This window comes from Megalops cyprinoides, chromosome 1 (assembly GCF_013368585.1).
Source record: "Megalops cyprinoides isolate fMegCyp1 chromosome 1, fMegCyp1.pri, whole genome shotgun sequence".
Lineage (NCBI taxonomy): Eukaryota > Metazoa > Chordata > Actinopteri > Elopiformes > Megalopidae > Megalops > Megalops cyprinoides.
In genome coordinates this window covers 33,061,810-33,073,095 of record NC_050583.1, presented here as the reverse complement: position 1 = coordinate 33,073,095, position 11,286 = coordinate 33,061,810, and the positions used below count along the sequence as shown (strand labels likewise).

Below are 11,286 nucleotides of genomic sequence, written 5' to 3'. Positions count from 1 at the left end.
GAAGTCTGAAATAAATATCTACCCATTTTATTAAGAGGGGAAATGCACAGAGCATCAGAACAAATTCTGTGCACCTGAAATGTTTCTGTGTACTTCATTTGGATCACCATTAAATTGTAAATTAAATAGAAACAACACATTTGTTTTCAGGATTAGTGTTGCTGTAATAAGTTCCTCATCTTCTGGTGTATTTTTGTCCTGGCACTTTGTCTTCCGTGGCGTATCTTTCTGATTCTGTGTTTCTCTCATTTCTTTTTCCTGTGTTCACACAGATAACAGTAACATCTTACAGAAAATGGCAGGGTTTTTGGCACATCCCTTTATTATTGAATGCTTATTTTTTCACTGCCTACAAGCGAAGTGAAACCCTGTTCAGAACAGGAATTGGTGAGAATGTCAGATGTTGCTTGACAACCCTAACCCTAAACATAAAACCCCAAAACCCTAACTGTAAAACCATAAAACCCCTAACCCTAACCCAAACCCATATCCACTCCCAGCTTGTAAGGGGTTCGGAAATGCAGTTATCACCACTGGTTGGCGTGACACACCACATAATCTTAGGTGTTTAACTAAGGTTTAGTTTCAGCCTGCATGATCTGCATGTTCTCCAGGAGTCAAATTAAGACAGCAACTGAAGATAAAATTGTAGCATGGAAGGAATATTGTGAAACAAACACTGCTAGAAGTTTAGATGTTTTTCCCTGGACAGGCTGTTACATACCAAATTTTTGAGGTGTGTGAAATAATTTGTGCAAATCCTAAAGTGAAGTCTGTTGCTGTTAAAACCCTCTTTCCCTTTTCTGTTCTGTGTGTAATTATTAGTATCGAAATATAAGTTATAAGTTAATATATCTGTCAAGAAACACAAATCAGTTTTAAATGCTTTCAGACCCCCCAGTTGTTGTTCAGTTCAAGGTGCGTATGTGTTATTTTTCACGTCTGTCTTATTCCTACTGAGTCTTTGAAGTCAAGGGGCCTCAGGGTGGATAAACAAGTCAGACTGGATCTTTGTCAACTGTGGAGTGCATCTGGGCCGCCTCCTCGCAGCTCTAATTTCATCAGTCCCATTATCACTGGGAGCCCTACCCTACTGCCCCGGTAATTACACAGACCCACCTTCCTGCACTGTTGCCCGCTCGATCACTCAAACACCAAAGCAACTACCTTACAAGACAGATAAAAAACAAAATATGTCAGCTGAATATGCTATCTGTTAACTTGTTCATGCATTTTAAATAGCTATTCCCCTTACAGAGTAAATATATCACATGAAATCTTAAACTGTTTTCATGTGATGTTTATTGTGTTGGAGTTGCTAAAATACATTAGATGTGTGTTTTACCAGCCATGTTTGTGGTATTATTTCCTTAAATATTCAAGGCTCATTTTAACAGATACATAAACTGCAAATTTCCTGTGCTAACAACAAATTTCATTTGCAAGTCGCTCTGACAGTGTCTGCAGAATAACTGAAAGTCAAATGTAAATGATAATTGGTGACATGGAATTCAGTCCTCTGCAGACCACCAGGTATATCTTTTATATATATCTACCCTATATAAATTTGACCTTTTAACCTTCTACCTTATCTTTACAACCACAGTGACTGAGTGGCAATATATTCACATTTGTATTACCATGCACTGAATATTTTGAAAGCTGTTTTACACTATTGGAGAGAGTAGAGTTTCTACTGTGTTACCAGGCAACATCATGGGATGAACCACAGCAGAACACACTACTATATAGATCTTGCTCATAAGCTAAACATGATAAGGGTTATCAGGCATTATTCTTTAATATTGCAGCCATTTCTTTTGAACCCTAAATGTAAACCCACACCGCTATTGCTTGTGCTCGCTTTTGATAATGTGACCAATTTTTCATTGTTACTAAGAAATTTATTTGCTACACAGCATTTCAATACTGATATTTAGAAAAGCTCCAGAAGTGCAAGAAAGATAAGAATATCTGCAAAAAGAAAGGTGCTCTATGTAGAGGGGCAGGAACGTAACATGTTTCTTTGAAGCAACAGGAGAAACTTCCTAGTATCATGTTTTACTGCTGGGAGTTCAGATTAGGGAGTTGTGGTACACAAGACGATAAACAATTCTTCCATCTACTTAACTCTCACTGTTCTTGAGCTGTATGAACAGTTACTGCACGTGGACAAGCTGGAAAAGCAGGAAATTAAAAAAGAAAAAAACAACACAGTATAAACATTACAGTTGATATTACCTCCACCGGAATGCCAACTTGCTATCTTTAGTATTTTCTTTTTAGGTCTTACCTTTCAGCCAAACATTGAAGATGTTTAACGTCCCTCGTTTCCAGGAGCCATAGACACATTCTATTTTCTCTGATGTGATTTGTTGAAAGTATGGGTGTAACGTGTCTTGTCTTGTCCGCAATTGTGTTTGTCGTGCATTAACGTACTTTTCTAGAAGCCAAGTACCTTATACTGATACTCACAAGGCTAGAGCTTCACTTAACACAAGTTCCATAAATAAAGTTTGAGACAATGGTAAGATTTATGATTGCTGAATTAAATAAAAACACAAGGCAAACAAGTCCATTGCTTTGAGGGGATCCTTGAGCATCTGGATTGGATTTTTTTGGAAGATGGTGGGACATTATTAGCAAATGTGTGATTTTGTAGTGCACCTAAGTATGTGCCATTTTCGCGAACGAAGGGGCAGGACGCGCAGTTGAGTGTTGTGCGCTGTAAAAACAAGTGTCATTAATCACTCCGGGTAGTTGAGCTGGATAGATTAGCATTATTGACAATTAATCTCTGTCAAATTTAGTCTTGAAGTCCACGCATTGGCAAATTAGAGATGGCATATCTATTAGTTACGTACAGTAGCTGCTTAAATCAGAAGTATCTAGCTACATTTTAGATGGATGTGCGAACAACAGTAGTTACCATGTAACTGTATGTGACGACGCGATGTATGATGTGTAGATGGAATTTTGCTGAAGCTGCACAATTTTCAGATAACGGCAGACGAAGACCTTCACGCCTGCCCACCCCAGTACTGTGTTAATTGCAGAAATGATCGTCCGCTACCTGCACTCTCTGGCAACATGTTTGGCTGTGACGTCACTCGTCACCACCGCCCTGCCTGCAGTGTCAGTGATTTCAGCTGATGGAGAAGGGAAAAGCGGCCTTCGTTGCAATGGTTCGATATCTAGGAACTCTGCTGCTGTTTTGCGACGAGGAATTCCCGTGAAAGAAAGCGACGGAAGCTTCGTAAAACATGCCTTTTCAAAGTCTCAAATGAGACGAGCGTTTATTGTGAAGTAGGAGCTCTCCGGCGTCTGCCGTGGGCTTTCAGGGGGCTTTCCTGTTGAGAGTGGCTACAGCAGAGAGCGTCAACGCTGGGAGCAATTTGGAGGAATCACTCTCTGGCACACAATGGCAAAAATAACAGTGAGTAGCTCACGGAATTGTTGATGGAAAACAGTATTGTTTGCAACATAAGATACGACGACCAGAATGCCATTTGAGGGGTGGAGCTGCGGTTTGTTAAATAATACATGAGGCTAGTGAAAATTAGAAAAGAAAACTGCTGTATGTGCACGACGTGTGACTTTTATTATTGCCTTTGCAATAGTTCGAAATGTTTGGGACCGTACTGTGCGGCATGGTCCGTTAACCTTTTGCTCATTAGCAACGTTGGCTAACTTTAGTGTTAGCTAGCTCTGTTTTTAAATCTGAAGCAATAACGTTTAACAGTTTTCTGTTACATGGCTTGGATTTGGTCAACATTCGCCCGCTTAAAGTCAGGTTAGTATTCGTTCTTCGAGATGCTCACTAGCTTACTTACCTATAATCTAGCTACTGGCTAGCAACACCGGTTTACAACACTAGAATGCGTTATCTAAATGAGGACTGAAGATTGCTAAGTCAACGTAGAAGCCATGGGAAAACGATAACACTACGGTGTCTCGACAATTCAAATCATGGACTCGGTTTAACTTTTGTTTTGATCTGAAGCAGTTTTTCAAAAATGAGTTGCAATCAAAATCGAGCTTGTCCTCAATTGTTGAAGTTAAGAATGTAAAGAAAATGCATCTTAATTCGACAGCATGGCACTGGCTTGGTGAAGTTTACCTAGTCCGGTCAAAGTAGAGGGGACCTTAACCTCTTTGACCTGATCAAGCGTGCGTGCCAAACGTTTCTGTTTTGTTCTCCAATAAACTTCAGGCATGGCCTTCAAAATTTGGAATTATGTCTAAAGCAGCGACTAAAGAGAAGAAATCTTTCAGCAAGAAGCTCTTCCGTAGGGGCTCAGTGCGCTCCGTGGGGAGTTTTATGAGTAGAGTCCTCAGGACTCTTTCAACCTTATCTCATTTTGGCACTGAGGAACACGCTACAGAAGATGAGAAAGACGATGGGGGCTTCACGTCCTTTAAAACAGGGGGGTCTGTTCCTTCGGATGACAGCGACTGTGGAGGGTTTCTATTTGGAGACAAGGTTCCCGGGGTGGCCGGTCTCAAGAACCATGGAAACACTTGTTTCATGAACGCAATTCTCCAGTGCTTGAGCAACACGGAGCTGTTTGCTGAATACCTGGCTTTGGAGCAATACCGTGGGGACGACAGTGATGAAAAGCCGAAGGCAAACGGTGTATTCTTGCAAAGGAAGGGCCAACAGGAGAAGGGGGAGGTCACGGAGCATCTGTCTGGTCTTGTTCGGGCATTGTGGACCTTTGAGTACACACCGCAGCACAGCCGAGAATTTAAGGTAAGTGGGTCCACATCGCTAGACAACCAGGTCGACAAATCTGTGTTCACAGCCTTTTGTTTGCATGGGATTTAGCTAAAAGGTGGAGATTACATAGCCCCGACCGCTTAAACAATAACTGTTACCATATTGCTCATGAAGGATAGTTGATGTATTGTTCTAGAGCAGTTTCCCAAACCTCTCCTGGAGGACCCCTTTGAATGTTTTAGATATCTCCCTGCTCCAACACAGCTGATTCAGATCTAAAACATGCAAAGGGGTCCTCCAGGAGAGGTTTGGGAAACGCTGTTCTAGAGGCTCAATTTTCACGTGTAATAATCATATACAAGGCATCTGAAATTCGAAATCTGATAGAGCGTTAGGTAAACGATATAGGCCTAGTTTATAGCTATGATGTTTTGAGTCTGTTTGATACAGATAATTTTGACTTGATATGCAACACAAACTCGATTTATGTAGTTCTGGTGATTTTCAAGAAACCAAATATAAAAAATATATGGGATGTGAATCGTTTGCATTTGTTAAGCTTTCGTTCGCAGCACTTCTGCACTGTTACATGAAAATGAAGTCCTGATTAATGTTGCTGTTCTAGCTTGACCATGTTTTGCTTTTCATCTACTCAATAACCCAGCATCCAGTAATCATCTATAGTGGATGTCTGAAGTGCCATCAAAAATGTGAGTTGTAAAGAGGGATATGCTGAAAGATTTCATAAATTATATCTGAGCCATAGATATGCATTAAGAGCAAACATGCACTCTCATGCATTTTCTAAACGAGAACTCAAAAGCAAATCAGTGAAAATTGAAAGGTAACTGATATCCCGTGCCAGGGATCCTTTGTGATCCTCAGCCCAGTTTAGGTGTGCATCATTTCCCCCCTGGAATGCTTGTTCATTGTAAGGAGAGTACAGGATTCATTTGAACCCTTATTGTTTAGGCTTGCCCACAGGTTCTTAATTCGTGCGGATGTTGGTGCTGATTTTGGTCTGATGTCTGGATTTGATGTGTTACTTATTTTGAGTGAACATTCAGCACTTGTATGCCAGATGAGATACTGACAGGATTTGTCACGTGTTCAAGAAGAGGAAGTTTATTAATATAATTTTCACAGTTAATCTCCAGTCTCTTGGGTGTATACATGAAAAAGCAGGCTGACACATCACTTTAGGGTATATATTGACTGCTGTCTGCCTTTTATCATTTAGACTGTGATTGCTTGAGCAAAGACATAATTGCTCAATGGTTTGCTTATTTTTGTTCACTTTTACAGTATAGTAAAATGAAGCTGACTGATTTTATGTTGAGGATTGCCTTGACATAATCTTCATTGGCAGATAGAACGTTTTAAAGCAAAGAAATTAGTTTGCTTTTTCACACTCAGGGCTGATTGTCAGGGTTGGTTATTGGGGGACTGGTGACATGCAAGGCTTTTTTTGAAAAGGTTCTCAGGGCTCCTACCAAGTTAAAGGGCTTTGTGGATGTCTGACTCACCGGTGTTCCTAAATATGACTCACTGCGTAAATGATTAATAAGCAGCCTCTGTCCTGGTGCATAGCACAGCTGGGTAGATGGACACTGCTTTCCCCACCACCTTTCAGGTCCTGCCCATGTTGCACCCAGTCTCACTATTAACCCTGGACACAACCACTGCTCGCTTGTAAAGACATCATAACCTGAAGTTGATTGGCAGGTGGATACCCCTCTTTCTACAATCACTGGCTGCGTTTCACAAAGTGCAGCACCAGAAAAGCACACACATTGCTTTTTATACCAGCCTGTAATGTTATAGGCACTCTGATTATTGTTTTGCTCCTCTGTTCTTTGACCCCCCTCAGTTGTGAAAGCTATCCTGACTGTCAGAATCCCTGGTGGAGGCATTCTTGACTAAAAGGCAATGAAATCAATACTTTGCTACTGCAGCTTCTGTGGGGTGTAGTCTTCTTTTTCATGGAGACTTGAGCTAACAGCTGGTTGCTTTAAGTAGCCAAGTTCCATATTGGGCCAAGTGGAGTAAATCACAAATTGGTGTGAATTCATGCAGACTATAGTCTCACTAATTTTGGAAGCACAGTGGCTAACCTCAAGTTTCAGATGGGTTTTTTTTCAGCTTCATAATTGAGTGAGATTGGAAATATGCTAATTGGTGTAATTTAATAAGATCACAGGAAATGGAAGTGTTTAATTATTAACAATAGAGACTGGTGGCAGTTTTCTCCTTTTCGTTACCAGGCAGTATTTTTGGTCTCATCCCTTGGATTGAGGAAGTCTGTTCATGCTGTGCTAGCTGAAGCAGAGGTTGGGAAGTAGATGATTTGCTGTTCTTTTTCTGTACAGTTTTTATATCTGCAGAGTATGGCTGTGCACTTCTGTTAGTTTCAGATGAACCCAATGCTTTGCCAGGTGGTGTGTACACCTGTGGAGAGAGAGACAGAGCTGCTGTGTGGCCTATTTACAGTGGCCTCAGATGACTCTTATGTACCATGACCACATAGCATTTTTGCTCCATCTAGTTTTAAGCGTGATTGTAGCAGTGCAGCGACAGATTTGTCATACTTAATCATTGGAAGCAACTCTTGTGCACCTTTAAGGATAAGGACCTGAAGCTTGTATTAAAACTGCAAGCATAATTTGTATATCTTTTTCTTGTCATTCTAGACTTTATTTCCGTCTCTTAAAATGATTGCCACCGTTCTCTGCACTTGTGTTAAAGTCTGTGTTTGGCACTTGAAAAAGCGAATCGTCTTCCCCTCGGTTCGCTCCGTGTTGTTTATGGCTGAGAGAGCATCAGCAGCGCCCTTTTCCTCTCCCATCGGGCTTAATTCAATTGGCTTTGCTTTCAATCATTTCTGACAGTCCCCCAAAATATTTCCAAGCAGTGTTTGGTCTGCACGCCCGCTTGCTCGAGTGTGGGGAGCTCTCCTCTGAGGCTCTGGGGAAGTGTGATCAAGGCTATGTGACGCTGCCTTCTGAGTGCCGTGGGGTTTCAGTGCTCTGTTAGTAAATCGCTCCATGATATGTGTGGTTTGGGGGTTTAAACTGAACTTCGCTCTGGCTCTGGACCCACTTGGAAGAAGCAGGAGCGGCTTAGCCAAACCAAACAGAACGACAGAGGGCCAAACAACAACACTCACACCAAGTGTTTGCTATATGTAACATGTAACACAAGCGCACATTGAGTTGTTCTGCACAGCTCCACTCCTGGTCTTTGTTTTCTGAAGGTTGTTGAACAAGGCAGTGAGTATGGAAATAAAAGTGCTGCTGCTGAGTTGAGGCCAACCGCATCAAATCCAAAGAATTTTATAGAAATAGCGCAATTTCAGCATTCTGGAGGATTTGAACTCGTTCATGTTTTGGAGTCTTCCACTGCTTATTTAGCTTCTCAAGTTGGCCAGTTGCCTGCGATTTCTTTGGGAGCCTCCAGTTGGTAATTTTGTGCATGTGTATTTGCGTTCTGATTGATGTGCTAGTAAGATTAATTAGCCTTGTGCGCAAGTACCCATATGTTTATGTTGGACTACAACTCTATAGAAGATAAAAAGCATAAAATCAGCATTCATATGAAAGAATGGGACACTATTGGAATAAATTCTCGCTCTGTGCCTTTTTCTGTCTATTTCTCCGTTTTTTTAAACTGTAATCAACTGAGTTGTGCTGTTACTGGACCAAGAAAGCCTTTTTTTCCCTCTTGATTGGCCATGGGTAAAGCAGCCTGAGGAGGGTAATACATTAGCAGAGTGACAGGCTGTGGAACAGGGCTGCTATGTGGAACACATGCAGTAGCAGTTGCGTTTGCATGCGCTCTCTGTCCTTACTTGCTCTTACCTGGCGTCAGGAACATCAAAGAGCAGCAATGCCATCACCACCCATGACAGACAGAGCCACACATTCTCTCATTTGGTTCACAGAGTACAGAGAAATGCACTGTACTTTTTTTTGGGAAATGATGCCAGCACCATTTAGTGTGTGGACATTTACAGATATATACACTGAAGCAAACTTCTCCACGGATATATTGCCAAGTGAAAAATGTATTCACTAGTGCTTAAATCGCTGGTTGTTGAGGGAACTGTTATGATTTTGAATAGTCTCTCTGTCCCTATTGATGTGAGAGGGAACAACACATCATCACGCATTGAGTTTTCTTCTGATAGAACAGCTTTTATTGCTGGCTCAGTCATATAACGAGCCCCTGCTTCCTGCCATAGTCAGAGAGAGATTCACTGCACATTGTCTGTCAGGTGTGGGCACTGAATTTGAACACCATAACTCCTTTAAATCCTTTAAAATTCAGTCTGACCCAAAGATGAGTCTCCTATTGCTTTAGTACTAGAAAGGATTGACTGCAGTCTGCTATGAACCCTTTGCTCTCATCTGCTTTTATTTCATAAAAAGTATTGGTCGAGCCCCCAACTGAATGGAGCACAGTACGTGATTATTTTAGCACAGTGATTGACAGCTGGGCTGATTGAGGCTCCTTTTGTGGTTAGGTGTTTCACAGTAATGATTGTTTGCTCGGCTCGAGCCCTCTGGGTTCCCGGCTGCTGTTTGCTCCCTTATTAAACCTAGCAGGAAAGAGTCTTCCATCGGGAGACCCTGTAAAGGCCCTGCATGAATTGCGCAATTCTCTGCAGAATACCCTCGAGGGAAGCTTGGTGAGCGCTGATCTTCTAAATAAGAGGAGGCTCATTTTCTTCCTTCTGTTTGTAAACACTTGGGCATTCTTCTAGGTCTCCTAATTTCATGTCCTGCAGTATTCTTTGGTTGGGGGAAAATGTACTGAACCTACCCATCAGCCCCGCTTTACTCCTGACTCTGTTTCTATTCCTGTCGTTTTCTTCCCCCGGTTGCCAGCCGAGTTGGAGCTGTCTCCTTTAATATAGATTATCCACTCTCCAGTGTGGGCCCCATGTTAATGCACCTGGCCTTACAAAACACTACAATGGAATGGCTGCCAAACCTGCTCGGGGGTTTGGGCTCTAGAATGCTAGAATCTGCAAATCTTGGTGGTCTTTTAGCGCCGTGCAAAGCTTAGGTTGTGCCTGAATAAATACTTCAAGTGGTTCCTGCACAATTTTTGTGTAATGATTTTAACTCTTCTGGACTACTTGTTCAGGATTGTAAAAATTGGATGATTCTGAATCCTGGGAGTCTGGGAGCTTTAATATTTCAGGCCACCTGAGGCCCATGGACTCTGCTGTTTCATGCAATATGGGCTATTGATTGATAGACAGTTTAAAGAGACTGTAGATCCAAAGGTGAAGTCAAAATAAAATGAATAAGTTGTTAGGGCAATTTGTACCATAATGACTGAAATTTTGCCTACTTCCCAAAGTTATTGGTGAGCTGAATCATCATTTTGAAAGAATACTGATTATATTTTTTGTAATTCTACAGTTATAATATGCCCATTTTAGGAGAGAAGAAAGCAGTGGTGATTTGTTAAGCAGGGATCTTTATTTGCAGCAGTTTAGACATGTAGTTGTACTTATGTTAAAGTCCCTATTAGGATCTTCAATCCAGTGAAATACAATCCAGTAAAATTAAAAAGGGGAATCAAAATCAAATTTATGATTTATTATACCGGCTATATGGGTATGTATAAAGTCAATCTTTGTGTTCTGTCTATGCTGTCACCCAGACATCATTGGATCATTGGATTAGCTTTCTTCAAAGTGGAGAGAGTGCTAAGGCCAAATGAGTGTGTTTCCAGTTAATGACTGGCTGAAAAAACCCACAGACTGTAACACTTTTGTGGTTTATAGAGAAAAAGTATTAAACCACACCTTGCTCTGAACAAATATTTTGACACACATATATGTAATAAATTACCAACCATTGCATTAATCATTCCTCTGAAACTAAAAACCACTACATTTCATACAGATTTAGCGTTGCTTGCTGTCAGTGCTGTGGTGGAAATTGTATGGGAGAATGTGAAGGGTACCAATAATTGGTTTACCATATGTGAATGCATGGCAGCAACTCAGTCACCTATATATCAAAGTAATAATAATCATCATCTTTATATGTAATAATGCTGTTCAAGCAGGCTTTCCAAAGAATGGGAAAAATGAAATGACAATGGAAACACGTTTGTAGTAACAATTAAAATGAGTAAAAATTACATTGAACCATGATGATAATGAGAATTATGACATCAGTAAAAGGATAAATGAATGCACTAATGACTGGTCAAGAGTTTGAATATTATTATTATTATTATTATTATTATTATTATTATTGTGTAGTACAAAGTAGCACCCCATTGTGTGGAGGTATTAAAAAGATTAAAAAGCGGACTTTTAAAAGTGATGTAAAATGTACAGACAATGTGGCTCTAATATAGACTATTTTCTGCAAATGCAAGGTTACCCTTCTTTTCCAGCCTAGTAGTTGGAACAGTCAGAATGTGTTTGGAATGTCAAATTTATGAGGGAAATTAATATCCTTTTCCACAACTGCCATACCAGAACAACGTGGATTTGCACTTTGTATAGTACAGTCGGTGGCAGAGGTGCTGCGGGTGTTCTG

At 40.8% G+C, this 11,286-nt stretch overlaps 1 protein-coding gene across 5 annotated transcripts in view; it reads left to right on the top strand.

Annotated features, from left to right (window-relative positions):
- The first annotated feature begins 3,167 nt into the window (after window positions 1-3,167).
- Window positions 3,168-11,286, top strand: part of LOC118775748 (ubiquitin carboxyl-terminal hydrolase 31-like) — a 32,838-nt gene continuing 24,719 nt past the window's right edge. For all 5 annotated transcript variants that reach the window (XM_036525853.1, XM_036525844.1, XM_036525836.1 and 2 more), the window contains exon 1: window positions 3,168-4,753. In XM_036525853.1, coding sequence (XP_036381746.1) covers window positions 4,238-4,753 — 516 coding nt within the window. In that variant the 5' untranslated portion in view covers window positions 3,168-4,237. The remainder of the gene's footprint in view (window positions 4,754-11,286) is intronic.